Source organism: Phodopus roborovskii, unplaced genomic scaffold, assembly GCF_943737965.1.
Source record: "Phodopus roborovskii unplaced genomic scaffold, PHOROB, whole genome shotgun sequence".
NCBI lineage: Eukaryota > Metazoa > Chordata > Mammalia > Rodentia > Cricetidae > Phodopus > Phodopus roborovskii.
In genome coordinates, this window is record NW_026126461.1 from 6,312,740 (window position 1) to 6,324,776 (window position 12,037).

The window sequence follows — 12,037 nt, forward strand, 5'->3', positions numbered from 1 at the left end:
AGGATAACTCACTCTCTCATTTTTCATACTGACTTCACATAGGGCGGGGCCGGGGCTAGGAACTTTATGCTAAATAAAACTGCGTCATTACAATTAATTTCACTACTTTCTTCCCACTCAAAAAATTCTCATTATACACTTGGGTTGCAGCTTAAGTTGTTTTCCTGCCCAGCGGTGCTGCACTCTGTCTCTCTCCTTAGGCACCAGGAATCTCAAAGAGAAGTCCCTAGATTCCCTGGCTCTTCTCCAGCCACACTGTCAAGAATGTTGCTGGGGGAGGTCTTGGGACCCCAGCCTGCCACGCACGTGGCTCGTAGGGAGCACACACCCTTGGTACCTGTGGCGTGGCTCGGGGCACCTTTGGAAGCTCCCAGGCGCTCTCTTCTGACCCCTCCCCCACTAGACTTGTCTTTCCCGTTCAGCATGTATGGGCGTGGCTCGCTCACCAGCGAGGTGGCTGTGGAGGTAGGCCGATGGTGAGGGTGTGGTGGCCAGCGGGCACTGACCTGGGGCAGGGTCCTCTCGGCAACGTTGGGGTGGAAGGATTTGCTGGGGTAGTAGTGGAGGAAGCACATGCTGAGGGGCGTGAGGCCCTCGTCCGTACTCTTGTTTACATCAGCCCCATAGTCCAGGAGAAGGTTGACGACGTCACGGTGGGAATGCACCTACAGAGTGACAAGGTCAGACTCATGAATACAGGAGCCGGCCCTCAGCAGGACATGAGGAGGACAACCGGGCATCCATGCTTCCCTCATAAGGCTGCGCTGCAACACTCATTTGGCCTTGGTGAAGGGACTACTGTGTAACGGAGAAACGGTGGATCACTCCCAGCCTAATTCCATTCGGCTTTGACTGTCACACTTGGGTGAGTGGGGTTTGGTGAGTTAGTGGCAAGCACTGGCCAGCTCCTGTCAGACACTCACTGTTTGAGTGGACCACACAAGGGAGTCCACAGGCCAGTGTTCCTATGGGGAAAGCACTTACCGCGGCAGCAGCCAGCACTGTGTAGCCCTTGGAGTCAGCTACATCAGCATAGGCAAGGTTGTCCCTCAGGATTCCAAAAATCCAGTTATAGTCCCCTTCCTCCGCCTTCAGGATCATCTCCCTGGAGATATGCTCCTTGGGGCCACTGTGCCCAAAGCAGCTGCGGTTCCCCTCCAGGATGGCAGCTATGTTCCAGCTGGTATGCGCACTCTTGTTCCTGGCAACACAACAGGCTTCGTTGGTGTTAGACTACAGTCTGGATCATCCCCTGCCTTCGACAAGAAAGAGCCCAAGTAGAGCTGCCTCCTTCCACCCCTCCTCCTTCTGACCCCTCAAAATTCCCCTTCCTGCCTTGAGCTCTCAATCCCCTCGGTACCCATTGCTCCTTTATCTCCCTGAGCCCTAAAGGCTGCACTGCCTGCCAGTTACAATCAGGACAGAGTTCCCAGTGAGGGAGACATGTGATCTAGAGGTAAAGTGCTCAGGCTGAGTGCAGAGCCACGAGCACTGCAACCTTGTACCTGTCTGGCTCTTTGGGCTCACTACCATTTTCCTGGGAAATATGCTCTCAATGGCAGGACCCTGAGTGAGCAGAAAGCCGGCAAGCACGTGGCTCCTGCTGGAGCCAAGCAAACATAGCCCATCTTCTGTTCATTTGCCTTCTGATGGAGTAGAGAATATCAATGTCCCATGGTCCAGCTCATCACACAACACTGAATCTTCCTGTGCACACAGAATGCCATTCCCAATCAAGAACCCATAGATTTTATTCACTCAATAGTTGTCAATGTTTATGAGCTCAGTTGATGGTTACACAAAGGATGGACGGCATAGGTAGGTAGATGAGTGGATGGATGGATGAATGGATGGATGGATGGGTGAATAGGATAAACAGATATGTGTGTGGATGGATGGACGTAGTGAATAGGTGCATGGGTGAATGAATGCGTGGATGGAATGGGAAGGAAGATGGATATGGGGGTATAGACAGAGTGGGTAAATGGGTAGATTGACTGAATAAAGGGGTGGGTGGATAGATGTAAGGGTAGTTTCTCAGGTAAAAGGATGAAGGGGTGGGTGGATGAATTATTAATCGTTGGGTGAGTCAATGGAGTGGGTGTGTAGGTGGATGGATGGAAAGTAGTCATCTGTGCCCATCAAATGCATTCTAAACTGTTCACTGATATCTGAGGGCAATGTTTAAAGAAGTAAGAACAGTGGAAGGTACTTGAGTGTTTTAACTTTTAAGGTGATGAGATTGTCCTGGGTGGATGCTGACTTTCCCCGGCAGTGGGTATATCTTCAGAGGCAGCAGAGCAGTGCAGGTTTTCATGGCTTTCCTTGCAAAGACCAGAGGTCTAATCAGTTTGCAGGCCCCATTCCTTGCCTGCATCCAACCCTTGGCTCTCTGCCACACTCTTCATTACCAAACGATAATGGCAATCTCTTCTACTATGTCAGTGACTCACAGAGCCTCTAATGGCAGACAAAAACCTGGCCTTAAAGTGCACAAGCTCTGGCTTACAGAAGAGGGAATGTTCACAGGTCCAAAAGCCAAGGTTTGCCCTCAGGCTTCCACTCAGGAGTTTACCCTAAGTCACATCCGCTTCAGGGTTCCACTCCTGTTCTGGGACAGCAGCAGCAGCTGGCCACTCCTCCCCACAGAGTGGGTTAGCAGAAGCCTAGGGTCCTTGTTCCCCTAGACAAACATAGATGCCTCACAGCTCTGCCTGGCTCACTACCCTCAAGGCACATGTCTGATCTCACAGCACAGTGGAGACTGAGTCATTGAGGCAAACACTGTGTGTTCATGTTCAACAAGCAATGCCAAGAGGTACCCAGGCCCTTAGCAGCCCAGCAAAGGGGAACACCAGAGCCCTTCCCAAAGGGGACCCTACTCAACGAGGGGACAAGATGGAGAGAAAGACCAGACTGATCACCTGAACTTGTAAGTTTGCTTCTGGATTTTGACCATCAAAGGAGTCTCATTTGTTATAAGCCAGGGTTCTTCGTCCTCAATGAACGGAGGAATCTCATTCATGAAGATGCGATCATCCAGCTCTCTCCGCAGGGAGTCCGTCATGGGCAGATGGTTGTTGTCAGTTGAGTAGACATGAATCTCTGGAGGCAGCGTGAGGTCATCATTCAGGAGAAACCGTTTATATTCGTAGAAGAAGGGGTCCTTCTCCTCAGGAAGACCCCACTCCACCTTCTCCTCATCTGAGAGACTGATTCTTTCCCTTGAGCTTGTGAGGAAGTCTAAGAATTCTGGGTAGTTCAGCAAGGAGAAGCTTCCGGGAACCTCTGTCACCAGTTTGAGGAGATGCTCACGGAACCACAGTCCAACGTCCTGGCTGCCATCAGGATAGGTCTCAATGCCAGGCCCGAAGCGTTGGTCATCTTTATACAATCCCTACAAGGGAATCCCACAAGGCCAAGAAAGACACTCAGTCAAGCTTTCTACTTAGTTTCAGTTTCATAAAAATCAGCAAGGAAAATGTACTCCTACACACACACACACACACACACACACACACACACACACACACACACACACCACGTATGAGGTGTGCTGGGCACTATCCAGAGCAAAGCCATCATGCTCAGATGGAATGTAGGAGCATGGAGAGGGTGCTGAGGGCCCGGCTAGGATGACCTCTCTCAGCTGAGGACACGACAGAGGGCTGCAGGCTGAAGCTATGTGTTCATTCCTAAGAGACTCCTGCAGACCTGAAGTTAGCTGCTAGACAGGCAGCTTTGCCTACAGGCTTCTGTGCTTATGGGGATGGGGAGACTTCTGTCTGTGATGCTGCACTCAGTGAACACTGCGGGCTTATTGTTTGTTTCTTGCAGATGAAGTCCTTCTGAGAACCCTATCAGGGACCAGCACCATCCCATCTGTCATTCTGATTCACTCCAGAGCGGAGAAGAGGAGGAAGAGGAGGAGGAGGAAGAGAGAAGACAGAAAGAGGAAGAGGGGGAGAATTGCTCTTTGCTTTCTATGACTCCAAGGGAGAGTGAAATTTCTAGGCTGTTCTAAACGCTTCCATCACCACCCGCCTGTGGTGTGCAGAGAAGAAAGGATCTCAGACAAGAAAACAGGGAGCAGTGGTCTAGTGCAGGGGTCGGAGTAAAGTCCTAGCTTCCTTCCCGTAAGACCAGACTCTTCTAAAGCAATGTTAAAAGATGCCTGGAGGTCACTGGGAGGTAAAGGGCAACCAAAGCCTAAAGTGCAGAGACGATGGCACCTGTGCCCTCATCCACCACAAGACAACCTCATCTCGGCTTCAATCTGAGGTGGGCAGAGGCGATGTGAAGGTCTGTAGCCTGACAGAATGGATTCTGAAGCAGAGGGGTACAGTGTCTGAGGGTGGTTTCACTCTACAGGGAGGTACGGGGCAGCAGACATTTCCAGAAGACCCTGTGAAGGGCCAAGGCAGTAGGGTGGGAGATTCGTAGACAGAAGTAATATGTGGGGTAGGACATAGTGAAGAGTCAGGTGGTCTGCAGGCCCGATGGGTCCAACCGGGAGGCAGCACCCTTATCTAAAAAGCTGAGCTTAGGTTGCGGCTATAAGGGCAAGTGGGCCAGGAAGAGAACTAGGGGCCAAGCGAGGCAGAGCCAGAGGGAACGAGGTGCCCGGGCCGGGGAGAAGCTGTACATGGGTACATGGAGTCCCCAGTGCTCCTGATCAAGACCCAGCAGCTCTACTGATAGGAAACAACTCAAAAATATCATCCAAATATCAGCAGGGCCACACAAGTTGGATCCTCACAAGACACTACTACTACTCCAGTGAGAGACAAGAGGGCTGCAAATCCAAGGCCAAGCTGGAGTGCAGAATGTGTTCAAGGTCAGCCTGGGTGACTCAGTAAGACCCTCTCTCCAAATATAAGCTAGAAACAGGGCTGGGGATGTAGCTCTCTGTCACAACACTTGCCCGGTATGCACAAGTCCCTGGGTTTAATCTTAATCACGCTAAACTTATTCTTCAAAAGACACCCCAGTGCTGAGGAATTTTTTTTTAAATCATAAAACTGTTAAAATACTCACTTGACAGATTAGCACAAAGAGCTCTCTAACCGTAGTAACATAAATAACCCAATTAATGTCACTAAACATACAAACAGACAATTCACCACAAAAGATATATAGACAGAGAAAAATGAGGAGGAATCAGCATCACCTGCCATCGAGGTGCTCCAAACCCATACCACAAGGAGATGTCCCAATATGCCCACACAAATACTAATAGGCTATCAAGTGAGACAAGGTTGTATAGTCACTGAAGCATTTATTGATTGCTGAAACACCATGTCCGCTTCACAAAGCAATTTGGAGGGTTCTCAGGAAAGTGATTGCACACTTGACCACAGCAGCTAGCATTCTCTTAGGTGTTAGTCCAAGTGTGAATAAACGTGTGCGTGTCTACATGAAGACTAAGAGGCTTCTAACTGTTCTTAGAAATTGCCTCCCAGTTCAAAGTAACCAAAATTCTGAAGAACTAAAAAGAGCCTCTATTGGTGAACTAAAAAAAAAAAAACAAGCAAACAACAACATCAAAACCATGTGATATGTACACAGTGAAATACTTCCCTATAATAAAACTCAGTGGAACACAGAAACACATGAATCTCAAAAGGGTCGTGCCTTAAACAAAAGAAAGCAGGCAGGCAGTACTGCATGCAGCATGATTCCATTTATGAGAATGTAAAGAGTGATGCAAAAAAATTAATGTGTGTATGTGTGTGTGCCAGACGGTGGTGGTGCACACCCTTAATGGATGCAAAATAATCTGTGTGTGTGTGTGTCAGACAGTGGTGGCACACACCTTTAATGCCAGCACTTGAGAGGCAGAGGCAGGCAGACCTTTGCGTTCAAGGTCAGCCTGGTATACAAAGTGAGTTCCAGGACAGCCAGGAACACAGAGAAACCCTGTCTTGAAAACACAAAAACAGGCAAACAAAAAAACCAGGCATCTCCTGACATGCTGTCCAAAACAAGCTGGAAAATATGTGCTTTTAATACATCTAAAAATAGTACATAACTCAAAATAGGAAAATGGGGTCGAAAGTCTAAACTCATTCTTGCATTTTTCAAACCAAAAAACTTATTCTGTAATGCTGGGGGGGGGGGGGGAGTCCTAATGGGATACAGTGTAAAAAAATCTAAACCAATGGTCTGAAAATAAGATGATGTTTTGGGTTTTAAAAATACCCTGTCAATCCAAATGAAGGTCAGAAGGGGGCAATGCTGGACAGTGAGGTCAGCACAGCACACACCAGGCAAGACTTAATCCCAAATGTGCGTCTACTAATGCCAAATGTGCCTGGTCAAAAGCAGGTGAGAAACCATTAGCCAAACAGGTTATTTTAAATTGTAGAAGCACTACAAAAAGTGACAATCTGGGTAAAATCCTATTTTCTTTCCCCAAGAAAGGGATTCACATATCCCATGCTGGTCTTGAGCGAAGCAGTCAAGGATGAACTTAAACTTCTCTTCCTCCTAACCCCACCTCCTAGGTCACAGGCATCTATGTCATCCATGACATCTGGTTTATGTGGCTGTCAATCATACCCAGACCTTTGTGCGTGCTATGAAAGCACTCTACCAAACGGGCTGCATCTCCCATCCTGAGGTGGAATTTATTTTACTATAGTATTTATATTTAGTTCAACCTTTCTGAAATATCGCTTATAAATATACCTGATGTTCAAATCTTTTCAGGTATTTTGCTTTTATTATTATTATTATTATTAATGAATCTATGTGCTCTGGTCTGTGGGAGCTGAAGGTCTAGCTCAGTAGAGCATGTCCCCTTTTCTGTGTAAGGCCCTGGACTCCACCCCAGCACTGCCGTAATAAAGAACAAGATGTATGTTCCACATTTACAGAACTCCTTAGTTTGGAGAGATGTATCTCAACCATGCAGCCACTGTATGGGACAAGGCAGATAACTGTCCATTGACCATTACTGAACTAAATTTAAATAAGCACACACACGCTTTCAAAAAATAAAGAGAAGAAATCTCTAAAATTATAATGACAGATACACAAACAGTGAAAATAATATCCCAAAATTTATATAACTTTATTAATGTTAAATTTAGACTTCGGATCATGAAATATTCAAGAGGGTGTTTGTTTGTTTGAGTTTTGGTTTTCTGGCTTTTTCATTTGTTTATTTTTGATACAGGGTCTCTCTCTGTGTAGCCCTGGCTGTCGTTGTGTTTACTATATAAACCAACCTAGCTTCCAATTCATACATAACCAACCTGCCTCTGCCTCTCAAGTGCTAAGAGTAAATCTGCCCTGAAGGGATTATCTTTAAAGAGGGTATATCAGTTCATTATACTAAAAAAGCATAAGACAAATACCAGGGGCATACAATAAATCCAAAAGTTGACTCATTAAGTAAGTAACATGGTCTCAAAGAACATAAAGTTGAATGTGGCAATGTAAGGGGTATTTTAAAATATTTCAATTGCGGTGAGACATTCTAACTTACCATGTTCAAGCACTGGCAGAGTCAGCAGACCAAAAGCAAAAAAAAAAACCTTTATTTTCAACTTAAAATAATAACACAAACATCAAAAACACATGACTCAGGAAACACTGTGAACACTGTGGTCAACAATCTCTGACATGTGTTTGACAGTTGAACTTGGGCCCATGAGAGCTTCAGCAGGTAGAGAAACTTGCTATGCAAACCTAGTGGCCAGAATTCCATTATTCCATTCCCTGAGCCCATGTAAACTGGAACCAACTCCACAGAGTTGTCCTCTGATCTCCATGTGAACAAACAGATTTTAAAAAGAAAACAGACACTACAAAGTCAGTCTGCTGAGTGGACATGGTGATAAAGACCTGTAACCCCAGCTTTTAAGGAAGCTGGGCAGAATGACTGCAAAATCAAGACCTGCCTTGTTTACAGTGAGTTAAAGGCCAGTCTCAAAATAGGTAAAAAAAAAAAAAAAAAAAAAAAAAAGAGGGCTGGGGCTGTAGCTCAACAGTAAAGCATTTGCCTTGCATGCACAGGGCTCTAGGTTTGATCTTTAGCACCACAAAAGTAAGAACAAAAACAAAACAAAACAAAAAACCAACAACAAAAAACTGACCATAGTCTAGGTCATAACATACGTCAGAGCCAACGTAAAGCACCAAAATGTGCATATTAAGCAAGCACATCAGTAGCAAAAAGCCAAAAGCCAAAATCTGGACATGAAAAATAATACTAATGACAAGGAACTATGGGTCAAAAAGCAATCAGAGCACTTTGAACTGAGTGGAAATGGCATGAGGGAATCAAAATTGTGGAACACAGAGTAATGTGTCTATACAACAAAGAGCAGTCAGTCTCTCAGTGAGAAAAGCTCAGGAAGTCACTGGAGGCAGGGGCGCACAGGGAGGGTGGTCAGGAAGAAACTGATGCTAAAACAGAACCAAATGGACAGATAAGCTGGACCAAAAGCTGATTCTCTGAGGGAAACAAATAACAAGACTGGTAAAGACCTGGCAAGGGGCGAGGGACTGTATGATAGGCTGTCTGGCTCTCTGTTAGGATGGAACTACTCCCACCCACAAGGAAACACAATCCTGTTAGCAAGGATCGCTAACAGCACCAAGTGTTGACAGGGATGTAGACTGGCACCCTACAGCCATTGGTGGAAGATAAAACACCATAGACAGGGAGCTTTCAGACACATGACCCCCAGGCTACACGTAGAATTTTCCCCAGAGAAATGAAAACATGCATTTAATGTTTACGTGCACACACACACAAGCCAAACTAAACATGTGTGCAAGGCAGCTTTATTCACAGTTGCCCCAAACAGGAAGCAGTCAAAAGGACTTTTGGTTAAGCTGTGGTGGCTTTCATGCCGTGGAGACTTCAGTAACTGAAAGAACAACAGGAACACTGAGCCGTGGGGCTGGATCTGCCCTAGGGGCGGGCGACGAGGAAGACCCAGCTCTGCAGGGCCCCACTGTGTGGCCCTCTCTTGCAAAGGCACAATTACAGGAGACAGAAGGTTAGCCATGGCCGGAACTCCAGGGGACACTCACTACAAAGGCATGGAGCGGTGATATAGGGTCAGAGAAACATTTTGTACCCCAAGCACACAAATCTACACTTGTTGAAACTTTCGAAACTTTCTAGTAATAGAGTACATGTAATTGTGAATTATATATAATAAATTAAGGGGCGGAAAGTCATGTGTATTTTTTTCCTGGGTGGGGGGAGGCAAGTTTTAAATTATATATATATGTGTGTGTGTGTGTGTGTGTGTATAACCCATTTTATATATTAACAATAAACATTTATGGTATTTTTAATTCAAAAGATACATAACTTGATAATATCCTTCTGAAGCTAGATAGATGCATTTTTGTTTTTCCTTTATATCATTATTGGTAGTATTGTAGTCACTAAAATAAGAAAGCTACTTGTATTTAAAATTTTCCAGAACCTAAATATTTTTTTCTCCAGTGGCCTAGATAACAGCTGCACCCACTCCTCCCCCAAACGCACAAAAGCCCCACCCGATATAAACACACAGAGGCCCACAGCTCACACGTATGCTCACACAGCAGCTTCTCCCCTCATAAACATGGGATAGCTCCTCATAAACACACAGCAACCCTGTCCCTCACATGAACACACAACAGCTCAACCCTCATGAACAAACACATAGTGTTCCCATCTATCACCTGGTCACCGTATCTCCTCACCTGGAATAATTTTGTTTTCATGAACATGGTGCCATAACCTTCTCGCTGGCTGAGGTAAAACATGCCTGTGAAGCTGGAGCCATCCGGCCATGTGTAGGTGCCCATACCATGACAATGGTCCCGGTAAAACTGCCCGCGGTAGGTCTGCAGAGCGGAGAGGTCAGTGAACCTCCTCTCTGGGAGAAGTCACTTCCCTCTGGAACCCCAACCCTGGCAGGTAACTGCTAAGCCAGGCCACCACACCTGATTGGCAGAGAAGAAGGACTGTGATGGGTTGCTTGGGTACCCAGACACGGGGCTTCTTTCAGTCCAAGTGACCAATGTGATAACTGGGCTTGGTCACTCAAAATACCCAGAGAGGTCTCCAGGAAGCTAGCCCCGAGTCCACCCTCCCTGCCCTCTGCTCTGATATGGACTTGGGGCGGGGGAGGGGGAACATGTGTGTCAGAATTGCCTGAGAATGTCAGGTGGGTGTTTCAAAGGGGGCAGGAGAGGAAAGGAGGGTGTCACCCATCTGTACCCAACTGTACTTGACCCTTATGCTGTGAGGTAGCATCCCCTCCTCAGAAAAGGCTGGGCCAGCAGCTCTCAGTTATCATTTCTCAGGAAGTCATAAACATTGGGAAACAATAAACCAGATGAGAACTTGAGACACAAACACACAGGTATAACCATCGTCTTGAGCCACACAGCACCTCCTGACATCCCTGCGTCCCCGGACTCGCTTGGAGGCTCCGCCCACAGCTGCTCCCACTCGGGCTCTGAGAGGACCACTGCCCTTCTTCCCATCCCTACACCTCATTTCTCCTAAGACCTCATCCTAAACAGCTGCTCTCTCCCTTACCATTGCTCTCCAGGGACCCTAACCTCCCATACCCCCCACACACACACACACACACAACCCCCCCAACCCCCTACTTCCACCCCGTCTAATTCCCCTGCTCTGAAATGTTCCCACCAGAAACAGTAGATGGCAGCAGTATGCCTACCTCTGTCCTGCCCCAGCCCATGGCTGCCTGGATCAACACAGCCACTAGACTGGAAGCTGGGCTCAGGGGACTTTCGCAACTAGGCTGAGAAATTCCTGTTTCTTCTACTGTTTCTTGAACAAACGGGGGACGGGGGATGCCGGAGGGAGGTCTGGACCAGGCAACCCCAGCCTTGGGCACCAAGTTAGAGAGAAAGCCTTGCCAGAGGCAGAGCCACTCTTGGAACAAAGGAGCACAAGAGGAGCCCATGACACACCCCGACACACATGCCATGAGGAGACCAGACCGGAACGGTTCCCGCGCCAGGGCTCCTAGACTGCCTGTGGTAGTTTGAATGTAATCGGCCCCCATAACCTCGCAGGAAATGGCACTATTAGGTGTGGTTTTGCTGGAGTAGGTGTGGCCTAGTTAGAGGGAGTATGCCACCGTGGGGGGAAACTTTGAGGTCTCTTTTGCTCAAGCTTCACTCAAGGTGACCCTCAGACCATTTCCTGCCCGGCCTGCAAGATGTAGGACTGTCAGCTACTTCTCCAGCGCCACATCAGCCTGCATGCCATCATGCTCCCGCCGTGATGATAACGGACCGAACCTCTGGGACTGTAAGTGAGCCCCCTCATGAAATGCTCTCCCTTATAAGAGTTGCCGTGGTCGTGGTGTCTTTTCACAGCAATAGACACCCTAAGACACTGCCCTAGAATCTTTCCCCAAGTCCTCTCTTGGACACGGATGGCAGGAAAACGGAACAAACTTCTTCATAACACTGCATCCCTGGTGACCCAGTCAGGCTTCCAGACACAGCACACCCCCAGCCTTGATGCACACCAAGCTATTGGACCCAACCGGTGACACAGGAGGCACAAATTTGGTTATGGGCCCAGTTTTGGATCCCTGCCTCCAAGAGGTCTTTACTTAGGTCCTGGGCGCAGCCTAGTATGGGGGCCTAGGTGCATTTTATAGTTAAGAATAGCCTTTGCCGTCATTTTAATCTTAAACAGCCAGCAACTTCAACAAGGAAAATACGTGGGTTTCGGTGATAATTTGAAGCTTTAAAACATTTTGCCCACCTGGGGGCGGGAGAACCTACTACTGTTTGTTGTTTTGCCAAACTGATATGCTCGCTGCCAAGCTGCCTTCTCAGTGTTTCTGTTTGTATCCAGAGATTAGTGCTGCCCTCACCCTGGGTCAGACAAGCTTCCTTTTGCAGCGGGCATCAGTCAGAGCAGAGATCCATAACTGGTCAAGGTGCTGAGAGTGAGTGATTGAGAAAAACGCAGCCCTGGATGGGACGTCTGGGTCTGTCTCCCACCCCCACGGCCCAGGGGACGTTGTAGAAG

The 12,037-nt window shown here is 47.5% G+C and overlaps 1 protein-coding gene across 1 annotated transcript in view; it reads right to left on the reverse strand.

Moving 5' to 3' along the window:
- Ankmy1 (ankyrin repeat and MYND domain containing 1) overlaps positions 1-12,037 on the reverse strand; it is a 29,339-nt gene that overhangs the window by 16,477 nt on the left and 825 nt on the right. Inside the window, exons 2-5 of the mRNA XM_051190826.1 lie at positions 9,715-9,858; positions 2,925-3,397; positions 985-1,201; positions 507-665 (exon numbers count right to left, since the gene is read on the reverse strand). Of these exons, the coding sequence (XP_051046783.1) occupies positions 507-665; positions 985-1,201; positions 2,925-3,397; positions 9,715-9,858 (993 nt within the window). The remainder of the gene's footprint in view (positions 1-506; positions 666-984; positions 1,202-2,924; positions 3,398-9,714; positions 9,859-12,037) is intronic.